We start from the raw sequence: 11,969 nt of genomic DNA, 5'->3' as shown, positions 1-11,969 counted from the left end.
GGTAGCCGGGCTATAAGTCCCTTCTGGTTTATCGATACAGTGCCGGCGCTCCCCCTCCCACATCTCCCCCTGGGCACTGTGCTGGGGTTTCACTGCGCGTCTTCAGAAGAAAGAGGCACTTCCCCACACAAGTTTTGTGGCTGTCCCCCCATCCCACTCCCCGTGGGCAGCTGTGCCCAGGCAGAACGGTCCATGTCTCTCTCCTTTCAGGTTCCCAACCTGCCTTATCCCTCTTGCCACAGGCCACTCCACACATGTCAGCTCCAGACGATTGCAGATATAGGGAGCAGTATTGCAATTAATCAGGGGCCCCAACCCATCCCCACCCCCATTGATCACGGGTTTTGTGGTGTGCATGGCAATTGCTTTGCTTGCGCTTTTATCGAGCGGCCCCTGTCTCCTAGTCAGCTCTTCAGAGACCTTGGAGTCCCTTCCAGGTTTGGTGGTTGCTTCTCTTTTTCTCTCTTCACCCCCCCTCTTTCCTTTCTTTCCTTTGTTTTTGTGTTCCTCCCTCTGCTCCCCAGTGAGAAGAAGGACACCAAGAAGGAAGAGAGAGAGGGCTTGAGAGCAACAATGGCTGATGACCAAGACCTTTCGGAGGTGGAGATGAGCCCAGTGGGCTCTGAAGACCACCACTGCCTCTCGCCAGGACCCTCCATGGTGTCGGACAACTCCCCGCACCTCGCCGGTTCTGGGAACGGGGAGATGGGGAAGGTCAAGAAGGAACAGCAAGACTCAGAGGCAGACGACGACAAGTTCCCAGTGTGCATCCGCGAGGCAGTCAGCCAGGTGCTGAGCGGCTATGACTGGACCCTGGTACCCATGCCCGTCCGGGTCAATGGAAGTAACAAGAGCAAACCCCACGTCAAGCGGCCCATGAACGCCTTCATGGTCTGGGCACAGGCTGCCCGGAGGAAATTGGCTGACCAGTACCCGCACCTCCACAATGCCGAGCTCAGTAAGACCTTGGGGAAGCTCTGGAGGTAAGAGCAGGTGGGCGGAGGGGGAGCGCGAGGGCTGAGGTCCGGAGGTGTCCTGGAGAGGACTGTGTGGTCAGGTGGAGACTTAGCGGGATGGAAGGGGTGTCCCTTGAGGGGACTTCCTTCCCTGCGGGGAGCCCCCTCGCAGGAGGCACGGTCGGCAACTGGGGCAAGAGTGGTGGTTGGATATAGTGAAGGCTTCCTCAGCAGAGCTCACCTCCAGCCTGGGCAGCAGACCTTTCCGTGTGTTTCCCACTAACTTCCCCTGTTGTTCCTGACCAGGAAAATCTCGACCTGGTCCTCTCCTGCCTGACTGCCAGGGGAGATCGTTTTCTTGGCTCACCCTCTCTGTTGGGCCAAGTTGTGCACTAGCAGGAACTGGGCTGAGCCCCATCCAACTTGACTCACTGGTGGCTGCCTCAAGCCTTTTTGAACTTGGGTCCCAATGCCAACAGGGGTTATTTTCCGCACAGTGCCGCAGAGCAAGCAGAAAACCAAGTTACGGCCAAGGAGGGAGCTCAGGGAGGGGCACCAGGTGCTTGGAGTCCCGCACCCATCCTTCCCAGGACAGTCCCAGTTTTGGCAGGCCATGCAGGTGCAGCGAGATGGACAAGAAGAGACCCTGATAGAAAGAGGGGGCTGAGGCTTAGCAGAAAAGAAGAGACCTGCAACAGCCCAGCCTTAGCAGGCTCTCTTGCAACATGCTGGCTCAAACCAGCCCCATCTCCCTTTGCACCCAGAGAGATGCCCTCCCTTCTCGCTGGCACACACATGCTCATCCTTCTGGCCCCACCAGTTTGTTGCGCCCATTTTCATTTTGGCTTTGTGCAGATCCCTGGGTCCTTTATGTACCCTCCCCAACCCTCTCCTCCTTCCTCCGGCAGACCGACAGGCTGCCCCAGTCGATTGCAGCCGGTCTGTGGGTGTGCAGAGAGCCGTCGTGCCCAAGCCAAGCATGTCAGGCTTGCCGTGCCACTTCTTTCCCATCTGATGGTCTCTGCCGATAACCCCCTCAACTTGCTATAAACACTTTTTGCCACGACTCCCCAGCACTGTCCCCCCCGCCGCCTTGCACCAACCAGTGCAAACCAAGGCTCATGCAAACGGGCCTCTCATTCTCTCTCCTGCCTGGACAGCATTTTGTGGAGGAAGCCCTCAACCTTGGGTGGGCCAAGAGACATTTTTCCAAGCAGAAGCAAAACACACCCCATCCAGCAGCTGATGCCCAGGTCTCCTTGCTTCACACCTCCTTGCTTGCAAGGAACTGAGCCTTTGGGCATTAGCTTCTCCCTCTGCTATGTCAGCCCATTTACCCCGACCCGTCAGTGTCTAGTGTAACCCCAGCAAAGGGATTTCTTTGGGAAGTGGAAGGCAGGGCGTGATTGCGGATGCTCTTTCCCGCTTTGTTCCCCGCTGACTTCCCTTCCCTTCTCTACGGCACTTGCTCCCAGCTGGGGCTCTGCTGCCAGCCTTTGGACTGTGAAGCTGTGCTGGAAGGGGTGTGTGTGGAGGGGGAACCCACCTATTTTGTTCCCAAAGTGTTATTTCAAGGTATCTTTCCTTTATTGCAAAATATTGTCAGATTTTAAAGCAGTGGCCTCCCTCCGGACACTGCAGTTCCCTTGAAAATATAGCAAAGCAGTGAAACCCTCCATAGGTATCGCATTCAGAGCACAGGGAGACACAGCCCGCAGCCCGTGGCCACGTTCATGCACCCAACTGCCTCCCTGATCCCAGGGCACAGCTCCCACCGCTGGCCGCATGGGACTCGGAGCAGGGGGATGCTGCTGCCGGCCAAGGTGCCTGCATGTTTCTTAGGGCACCGTCTGGCCAGGGAGCGTGGGGCAGGCAGAAAAGCTTGCGGGACCGGGCCTGGGATTGTTGCATGCTGCTGCATTTGCCACCTGGCTGCTTTGCTTGAACATGTCTCCGAGCGTCCCTAGTGCAGGCTGTGGCTCTCTGAGCCATGTCAGCCCCTACTGGGACCATACAGCAGAGTAAACTGGGTTATCAGTGCAGTCGATGTCTGGCCTGGGTAGGACCACGTGCGTGTGTCCTTCTGTGAGGCTGGGGGGAAATATCAGCCCACAAAACTCCAGGGAAGGTGGCCCAAAGATTACCAGGAGAGTAGCGCCAAGCCTTGCCTTCCAGCCACGGTACGGTCGGGTCTTCCTCCACTGAGGTTCCCGCTGCCCTCATCTCCGCTGTCCCCAAGGTATAGCTCCTATGTGTCGGTACAACTGCGAGCAGCCGGGTTTTGCTCTGGACGGCTTAGTCTGAAACATGTGACGAGGGTCCCTGCAAAGGGCCCTGGCTGTTCGTGTATCCTCACCCTTACAAGGTGGCCACCCAAACCCTACAGCCAACATCATTGCTAGTCACTTTAGAAAATGTGGGTGGCTTTTACATTTCCATGTGGGCTGCTCTGAGCTTATACAGGTAAAGTTTATATACATTATACATTATAATGTATACATATAATGTATACACTATACATTAGGCAGAGATAAGCACTGGTTAGTGTGGAGACTGCCTGCAAGCCACCATTAAGGCAAGCATGTCCCCAGAGATCAGCGCTGGGTGGGGACGGCAGAGGCTGGGAAATCTTAAAAGGCAGCTAGCAGATTGAGCTATAACCCTAGTGCCGTCCCATGTGCTCCTCTGCAAAACGGGCTGCAATGGCCCGGGCTTTTTTTTTTTTTTTAAGCCCGGCATTTGCTCCAGCTCTGTGCCACCGCTGTGTCCTCCACGGGCCCCAGCCCTCGTTGGGAAGGGCTGCAGCACATGGCCCGATGGCCACGCTACCTGCCTGGCCCCAAGTGTGATGCCGGGGAGCTTATGACCCCATCCACCTCCCTGTCTGTACCCACTTAGGGTGCGTGAGGGGTGCAGTTGACGAACAAAATGTACTAAAAAAGAAGGGAAGGTTTCTGTACTTGACAGTCATGAAATCTCGCCTTGGCTGCTTTCCTTCCCCCGGGGTGGGACAGGGAGCAGCTCTGAAATGGAGGCTGGCTGCTGAAAATGTCGGCATGACTCCCAGCCAAAATGCCAGCCAGCACCACCTCCGGGGCCGAAAACAAGCGAGGCACGGGAAGAAGGGAAAGAAGGCTTGGTAGGGAGGAGCGAGGGGACCCGATGGAGGGATCTTTGCATGGGGGTGGCAGCACCCAGGGAATAGGGTCATGCCCACAAAATCCGGGGCCGTGGACGTGTAGGAGAGCCCGCCGGCTGCTTTCTGCTCCCAGCCAGCCCTTGCCTTGCGTCAGCCCCAATGCTCAACCTCATCACCACACTGATTCATCGGCAGCTGAGCCCCAGCACAGGGTCGGGCCTCTGGCCGCCGAGCCAGCCGCCTGGCACGCAGCGCAGTCCAGTGCCAGGTGGCAGAAGGGGAGGCTGCAAGAGGTGGGCAGAAAGACTTGAGTCCTTCTTTCTCCTCCCGGAGCGGGGTGCTGGATGCTTGCCCCTCTCCCCTTGGCTCGGGTGTCGGGGAGGATGGCGAGGGCTCGGTTATCCTCATGAAGGGCTTTGCTCTGTGATCCATAACTTCTCTGCCTGTGCGAGATTCCTTTGCCTGGGGACCGTGGGGGGCAGGAGGGGGAGGGCAGGAAGCAAGTGAAATCCAAATCCCCCCAAATCTCCTGGCCTTTGCCTGCTCGCACCAGTTTCACTTTGCTAAAGCCGATTTGAGCTCTGATCCCAGTGGGAGGGAGGAGGGAGCAGGCAGCCTTGGAAAGGAGAAGGCAAAGACACGGGGAGTGGACTTGTCGCTGTCCTGCTGGTGGCACTGCCCGTGGGCTGCTGTCAAAGGGAGGGGAGGTGAGGCACTCGGGCATAGCTCAGTGGGCAGGGATCTGACTCCTCCATAGCCTCAAGCAGCTCTGGTTCACGCCATCCACGAGACAGATCTGGGAGGCCGAGCTTTGGTCTCCATGGCAGGCTCTGCTCTGAGCTCACCGTGGGGTCTGCCCTGCCTGTCCAGCCTACAGCCCTCTCGCTCTGAGAGGTGCCCACATAGAAAGAGGCCTTTCATTCCAAACCACAGCATCTTACTAGCTTTAGCAGCATCTGGGCTGAAAGTGCAGGGACGCCGGAGCCTGGCTGCCTTGTATTGAAGTGTCCCAGGTTGCAAGGCTGCAGGTTTTGCCTCTCTGCTCCATCTCCCGTGGAGATGGGGCGTCCTGCAAGGATAAGATTTTGCCAAGGCAAGGTCGCCTCCCAGTCCACGATGCCTACGAGGGTTGGCCATGATGTCCCTTTGGACCCCTTGGAGGGCTGTCTGGAGCAGTGCAGGCTGAGGGATTAGAGCCCTCCAGGACGCGTGAGCGTGGTATATGGTGGCGGGAGGGAGACAGGAAAGCTGGTGTTGGATTCACGGTGGCTCAGTTGCTTTAATCTCCGGGATTAAGGCAGTGGAGGAATGTGGTGTGCAGCCGTGACCTGCTCAGGCTGCCTGGAGTGAACCCAGGCCAGCACTGTAACGAGCTCCAGCCCGTGCCACACACCTTCTGGCTACCGGCCGAGGGGATGCACAAGGAGGAAGGGGACACAGGGGGTGCTTAGGAACCAACCCATTACTTGCTGGTGACCTCTTTGATCCCTTGCCAGATTTATCTGTGTGCTCCTTGAGCCATGCCTCCTCTTTGTCCTCAGTTTTTCAGGCCAGTTCAGGCCTTTGTATCTTCCTCAGTGCTTACAGCTTAACAGAATCAGTCACATTTTAGAGCTAAAGGGCTTCAGGGGTACCAAGATGATGGCACAGCCCCATCCCCAGGTAGTTCTTTTGTTGGGGAGAAACAGGCGTGGACATCTCATAAATGGAATATTTTTTGCCGTTTGCAAGCCCTGCCATTTCTAACGGCTGTTGGAGTTGCAAGTCACGGGAAGACACGTCCCTTCCGAGAGCACTAGTTTCTGGTTGGAAGCAGGATGACCTTGAGTCACAAGAATATTTGAGGGGAAAAATCATAAAAATGAAACCCAAGTGCTTCCAGCCGAGACGCTGCTAAAGGCTTGAGCAATGAATGAGGTTGATCTCATCTTCCAAGTGCTCTGAGCCATCCTGCCTGCACATTTCGCCATTTCCTCGGAGAGCCTATATTAACTAGAGCAGCCCATGATCTGGCAGGAATACAGAGAAGGAGCTTACAATTCTGCAGTGCCTTTCCTCCAGAGACCAAAGCGCATCTACTTCTACAAGGCTAGCAATGTAGCAGCTAAATTTTTTACAACTACTTGCCCAAGTTCAAGAAGGGCTGGTCCTTTGTGCTTCAGCCTTTTGCATTATCAATGTCTAAGGTGAGCAGGAGCTCCAGGAATAGCAGAACACACTGTTTCTCCCCCTTCAAAATTTTCTTTAATTCCCTTCTAGGATATTGCAAGATGCTTAAAGGCCCAGCAAACTCCACGCAGCAACATGGGTACTGCGGAGCCAACACCAATTGCTGCCATTTGTGCTCAGTAGAGCCTCAAACTTGGAGCAGAGCCTACGGAAGGGTGGGAAGTTAAACTGGAATAAATACAGTCTGGGGAAGAGCAAAAGACATGTGGGAGGCAGCACTACAGGTAGCAAGGGTGTGCCGCACTGCCTTAGTCCGAAGGATGATCCCAACTGCCCTTAATTTGCCCAAAGTCTTTGAAAGCAGCTTGTCCAGCCTTATTTTACATGGCTATGAAAGGCTGCGCTTTGCCTTTGGGCAATGTAAGAGAGGGTGTTGAACTTACTGAGGTGAGAAGCATCACAGAGCTGGGGAAGGGGGACCCAACGCTGACAGCAACCAGAGTCAGGGCTTGATAATTAACAAGGAAAACATTGCTGTCTCCACCGAAACACTTCCAAGCTCTCCCTTGTTGTTCTGGGAAATACCCTCAATGGGGCAACACCCTGATATCTGGATTTACAACACTGTGTCTCATGATGCTGTGTATAGGTGGGGTTTTTTCTGATGTACCTGCCCCTCTCCTTCCCCTCTTCTCTTCTTTACCGCCTTGGCCTCTGCAGGCTGTTGAATGAAAGTGACAAGCGGCCCTTTATCGAAGAGGCAGAGCGGCTGAGGATGCAGCACAAGAAGGACCATCCCGATTACAAGTACCAGCCACGCCGCCGGAAAAACGGCAAGGCCACACAGGGCGAGGCCGAAGGCCAGGTGGAGGGTGAGGCTGGTGGGGCTGCTGCCATCCAAGCCCACTACAAGAACGCCCACCTGGATCACAGGCACCCCGGCGAAGGGTCGCCCATGTCCGATGGGCACCCAGACCACTCCTCAGGTGAGTCCCAGGTCTCACTGAACCTACTGATAGGTTGCAGCCAACTTGGAGGCTCAAAAAACCCAAGTCATCGTGGTGAAAGCCTTAGCGATGTGGCTCACACCTTGCTCGTGACCCAACAAACTCTGCTGGAGTCAGTGGTATAGGGATGTGCCCGAGTTTCACAGGCACTTGCATTCCTCTGGTCAGGCAGGGTATTGTTGCACCCTCCCTATTTTTCCACAAGATGATATAAAAAGGCTTGGTTTTGGCTGGCTATTTCTCTCTCCCTCCACTGAAGTCTCCAGCTGGACTGTTGCTGGCAAACTGGGAGGAGTGAAGCTGGCGTGTGTATAAAGCCCAGGCACAAAGCGGTAACTCACCTCTTCTCTTTCCTCCTCAAAATGTTTTTCACGTTGTAGGTCAGAGCCACGGGCCCCCCACACCTCCTACCACCCCTAAGACCGAGCTGCAGGCAGGCAAAGCCGACTCCAAACGAGAAGGGCGTTCCCTAGGGGAAGGGGGAAAGCCACACATTGACTTTGGCAATGTGGACATCGGGGAGATCAGCCATGAAGTGATGTCCAACATGGAGACCTTCGATGTCAATGAGTTCGACCAATACCTGCCGCCCAATGGACACGCTGGCCACCCAGGCCATGTTGGGGGCTACGCAGCGGCGGCGGCTGCTGGCTACGGCCTCGGGAGCGCCCTGGCTGCAGCCAGCGGACACTCTGCCTGGATCTCCAAGCAGCACGGAGTCTCCTTGTCCACTGCCACCTCATCGGTCGTAGACTCCAAGGCCCAGGTGAAAACGGAGGGGTCTGCCCCTGGAGGTCATTACACCGACCAGCCCTCCACCTCCCAAATAGCTTACACATCCCTGAGTCTGCCCCACTACGGTTCGGCCTTCCCCTCCATCTCCAGGCCCCAGTTTGACTACCCAGACCACCAGCCCTCGGGACCCTATTACAGCCATTCCAGCCAAGCCTCTGGCCTCTACTCTGCCTTCTCCTATATGGGACCTTCCCAACGTCCCCTTTACACTGCCATCTCTGACCCTGCACCCTCCGTGCCACAGTCCCATAGCCCCACACATTGGGAACAGCCTGTGTATACGACTCTCTCCAGGCCGTAGGGAATGGGGAACAGTGACCGAAGCAGCGACGGAAAGGCTCCAAAGAATCAGCACAGGCAGAAGAGCCTCCGAACTCCGAGGTCACTCAGTGCCATACAGCGACCAGAACCCACTGAGTATACAGAAGTGCCTTTCTTGACCCCGGCTATCGCTGGCTCACCCGCCTAGAGGAAGGTTTTTCGTCCTTTCGCCCTTTACCAATTTCACGCAGGCCACGCGACTGGCTTGTGACGCCTTATTGGCCTTCTAGATGAGGAGGATTCTAGACATGGAGTGACTGGTCCGTGGTGGGTTTTGTTGTGCGCACCCTGGACTGTACCATGAGAGAGACTGTCCTTTCCTTCCCCTCCCCAAACTGCTCCAGGGAGTTAGCAAGTGTTTCCAACAGGCCACAACGGCCAACACTTTGTCACCTGCTGCGGGTGAAGGGTGGCTGCTCAGCCTTGGTGAATATGTTATGGGAGGAGTAGCAGGGAGGACGGCACGGCCGGCTTCCTTGCGATCAGCGTCGTGCAGCAGTCCTGCCTAAGATTCACACATGCATGAATCTTGAACCCCACTGGAAGACCAACCTACGCTTGCTTCCCTGCTGATTTCCACAGCTGCATCCTAGCTTTTCTCCCCACTTCTTCTCTCCATCCTGTCTCTGTTTAATCCCACACTCTTTCCTGCATGGAGATTTTAAGGCTTGCCTGAACAACGTGTAGGACTCAGGAACCGCATTGTTGGTCTTAGCGTTACTCATATCATAGCCTGTGTGTGCACGCGTGTTCATGTATGGAGGTGTAGGAGAGGTGGGGAAGGACCAGTGAATCATTAAAGTGCTGTGGGTGAATCCTCCTTTCTTACAATTACTCTGTATCGTTCATTTTTGTCTGGCATTTCTGACATCTCAGTTCTTCCTAATCTCTTCAGTATCCCAAACCACCTCTGAGCAAACTTGGTCCTTGCTCTTCCATGTCTGACTGTGCTTGCCTGAAATGAAGAGGCACCAAGAAAGCTACTATGCACTTGCCAACACCCCAAGTTGATTCCAATACCCTCTTTGAATTTCCACTCCAAACTCAGGCTGACGGGGTGTGCATCCCCACTCATTTGTTCATCATGTCTTCCAGTCAGTCAACACCTCCCTCCTACCTACACTGAAGCTGGAAAGATACTCCTGCGGCTTTAAGCAAGGTAGATAACGCACCCAATCTTGGATGAGTGTAAAGAAAATAAGCCTATTTAGGTGCAAAAGAATTCGTTTTCCCCTTTGGGTTTCAAACTGGAAACAACCAGCTCTCGCAGTCAGATCAGCTTCCTTTTTTCAGCCCAACACCTGAGGACAGTCTGCTTACTTCTCCTTCGTCACCTCCAGGACTGGGGTGGTTTGTCACGCCAGGGAGTGAACTGGCACGAAAGTTGCTGCAGGAAAAGATGACTCCTGGCAATTGATCGCAGAGACATGTTGTGGGACCTTCCAATGGATATTCCAGTCTAGAAAGATAAAATACTTGGACCAAACATGGACTGTGATGGGTGCCGCTGTTTCCCTCTGCTGATATGACTGTCAGATGCCTTTCCTGCCTCCCTTAGCTATGGATGACTTCTCCTTGTGGTGTCTGAAAAGATCATGTAGAATGTTTGCTCCCTGTACACATGTAACCTCTTCCAGCCCTGCCCTCTTATTTATGCAAGTAGCACCTTCCTCCCCCACCTCCCTCTCCCCATTCTCTATGCTGTCCTAGCACCATTAACTCTGCATTAAACATATGGAATAATAAACTTAAACGTTTCATTTTCATGTGTCTTGGTTTTTTGACTTCTTTCCTGAAAGTCTCTGGTTTTTCCCCCAGTAAGGGTATGATGAGTCACACCACCACCACCACACGGATCCTGTGCACAGCCTTCCTCTGTCTGTCATGAAGAGGACACAGACAGAACTCTGCCTGGCTTATCAGACTCCTTCACGGAGATGAGACTCATCTTCTGTTCACACCCCAGCTCCGGTCATTTCTTCAGTGAGAAATGTAGTAACACTGATTTCTGGTCTTCAGCTAGGATTCAGCACGTGCAATTAAGAAAAGCGCTGTTTTGCATGTGCTTCACCCAAGAATTTCTTAGTGTGATTGTTAATGCTCTCCAGAATAGGAGTGTGGGGTTTCTCGTCTTGGTTCCTCATTACCAGGTGGCAGATGACGTACCTTCAAAAAAAAAACTTCCCCACATACACAAACCTGCGTATTTTGGAAGCAACCATCAGTTTCTCTGTAGAAACTCACCCCCCCCAGCCTCTTGCCTTCCACAAGCAACACACGCACTCACCACACAGAGTATATTCAAGAATAGATGCATACACCTTCTTACTTGTTGAAGAAGACATCCTGGGTGTAGTCAGGTCCTGGGAGGCTATCTGAAAATGTTTGGAAAGAAAATGTACAGCAGATATCAGTCTGCTTAAGAACATCTCTCAAGGCCAATGGTAGCAAGGTAGGATTCCAGTTAACACAGAGACTCCACAACAATTACAAATCGATTCCAAGGGTTTCAATGCAGATGCATGCGATCGATCCAGTGAGTTTGTGTTCACTAAATGCTTTGTGGGTGAGCAGACTAAGCAGGACGTCTAGGAACCGTGGAACACGTTCAAAGCTTTTTAAAACTCACAGCGCTATTTGGATAAAGTCCTGTATAGGGCCAAGAGCATCATCAGCAGAATGGCTTAATGGATCTAACAATGGTGATGCCAGCTAAAGAGCTCCATGCAAAATAGGACTGTGGCCATTCATTGGAGAGGAGGAATCTCTACCCCAAATTACAGGCCGTGGGAAGAGTCCAGAATGGAACTACTGCGCTGCTGAGCACGTCAGGTGCATGCGTGAGGAAGCAGGGAAGCAATGGTGGAGTTAGGGGTAGGAGAGCTGATCACAGGGGTGGGAGAGAGAAGGGACATGGTGTGGATGAACAGAAGAGTGGGAAAAGAAAGTTCTTAACCACACACAAGTACCTTCTCCAGCTCTTCAAAAAGCAAATTAAGAAAGCAAGTGGGCTCTGCCCCAACCATCCTCTAGTGGAAGGGGATGCCTCCTCTCATCTAGGAGGGTCCTCACAACTAAGAGAGAACTGAGAATACCGCTGGTAACAGAGGGGTTAACCACTCCTTCTGCAGCCTAGCAGGAGCTGGCCGGGCATCCTTCCCTATCCCTTTAATTGTATCTGATACAGATGCAAGGCTGGGGAGGGAAGTCGGGTAGGGAACAAAGAAGCCATTTAAAAAAAAAAAAAAAAAGGACAAGAAAACGACCCCCGCGCTCCATGGCAGACGCCAAAACGATTGCACAAAGGCACCATTTCAGGGCTGAAATTTCACCGCACCAACGTGATTAAAGGATTCCATGGAGGGTGGGGGGAGAAGGCTGAAGGCCACAGTGCTGCAAATTAACCTTTTCTTGGTAGGGATGGCCTGGACCAGGAAGTGGTGCGTTCCTCACAGTCAATCCTCTTCCCACACCTGCAAGCGTCTCCACATTCCCTTCAACCTGTCATTTTGCCCAGGGACCCATTCAGCTCTTGCATTCTCACCTCCAAAACCAGCTCCTCCTGTGCACACCAACAGAGGA

At 53.7% G+C, this 11,969-nt stretch overlaps 1 protein-coding gene across 1 annotated transcript; it reads left to right on the top strand.

Annotated features, from left to right (window-relative positions):
- Positions 1-558: 558 nt before the first annotated feature.
- SOX10 (SRY-box transcription factor 10) lies at positions 559-8,367 on the top strand (the record flags this gene model as incomplete). The annotated part of the gene is made up of 3 exons (XM_082310632.1): positions 559-983; positions 6,985-7,250; positions 7,652-8,367. Exons 1-3 carry the CDS (start codon positions 574-576, stop codon positions 8,365-8,367), a joined length of 1,392 nt encoding a protein of 463 aa, XP_082166758.1. The 5' UTR covers positions 559-573.
- Positions 8,368-11,969: the final 3,602 nt, after the last annotated feature.

The sequence above is a fragment of the Platalea leucorodia genome (assembly GCF_965183815.1).
Source record: "Platalea leucorodia genome assembly, chromosome: 4".
NCBI classification, from domain to species: Eukaryota; Metazoa; Chordata; class Aves; order Pelecaniformes; family Threskiornithidae; genus Platalea; species Platalea leucorodia.
Note: the sequence above shows the minus strand (reverse complement) of the source record. Positions and strands in the feature narration are given on the sequence as shown.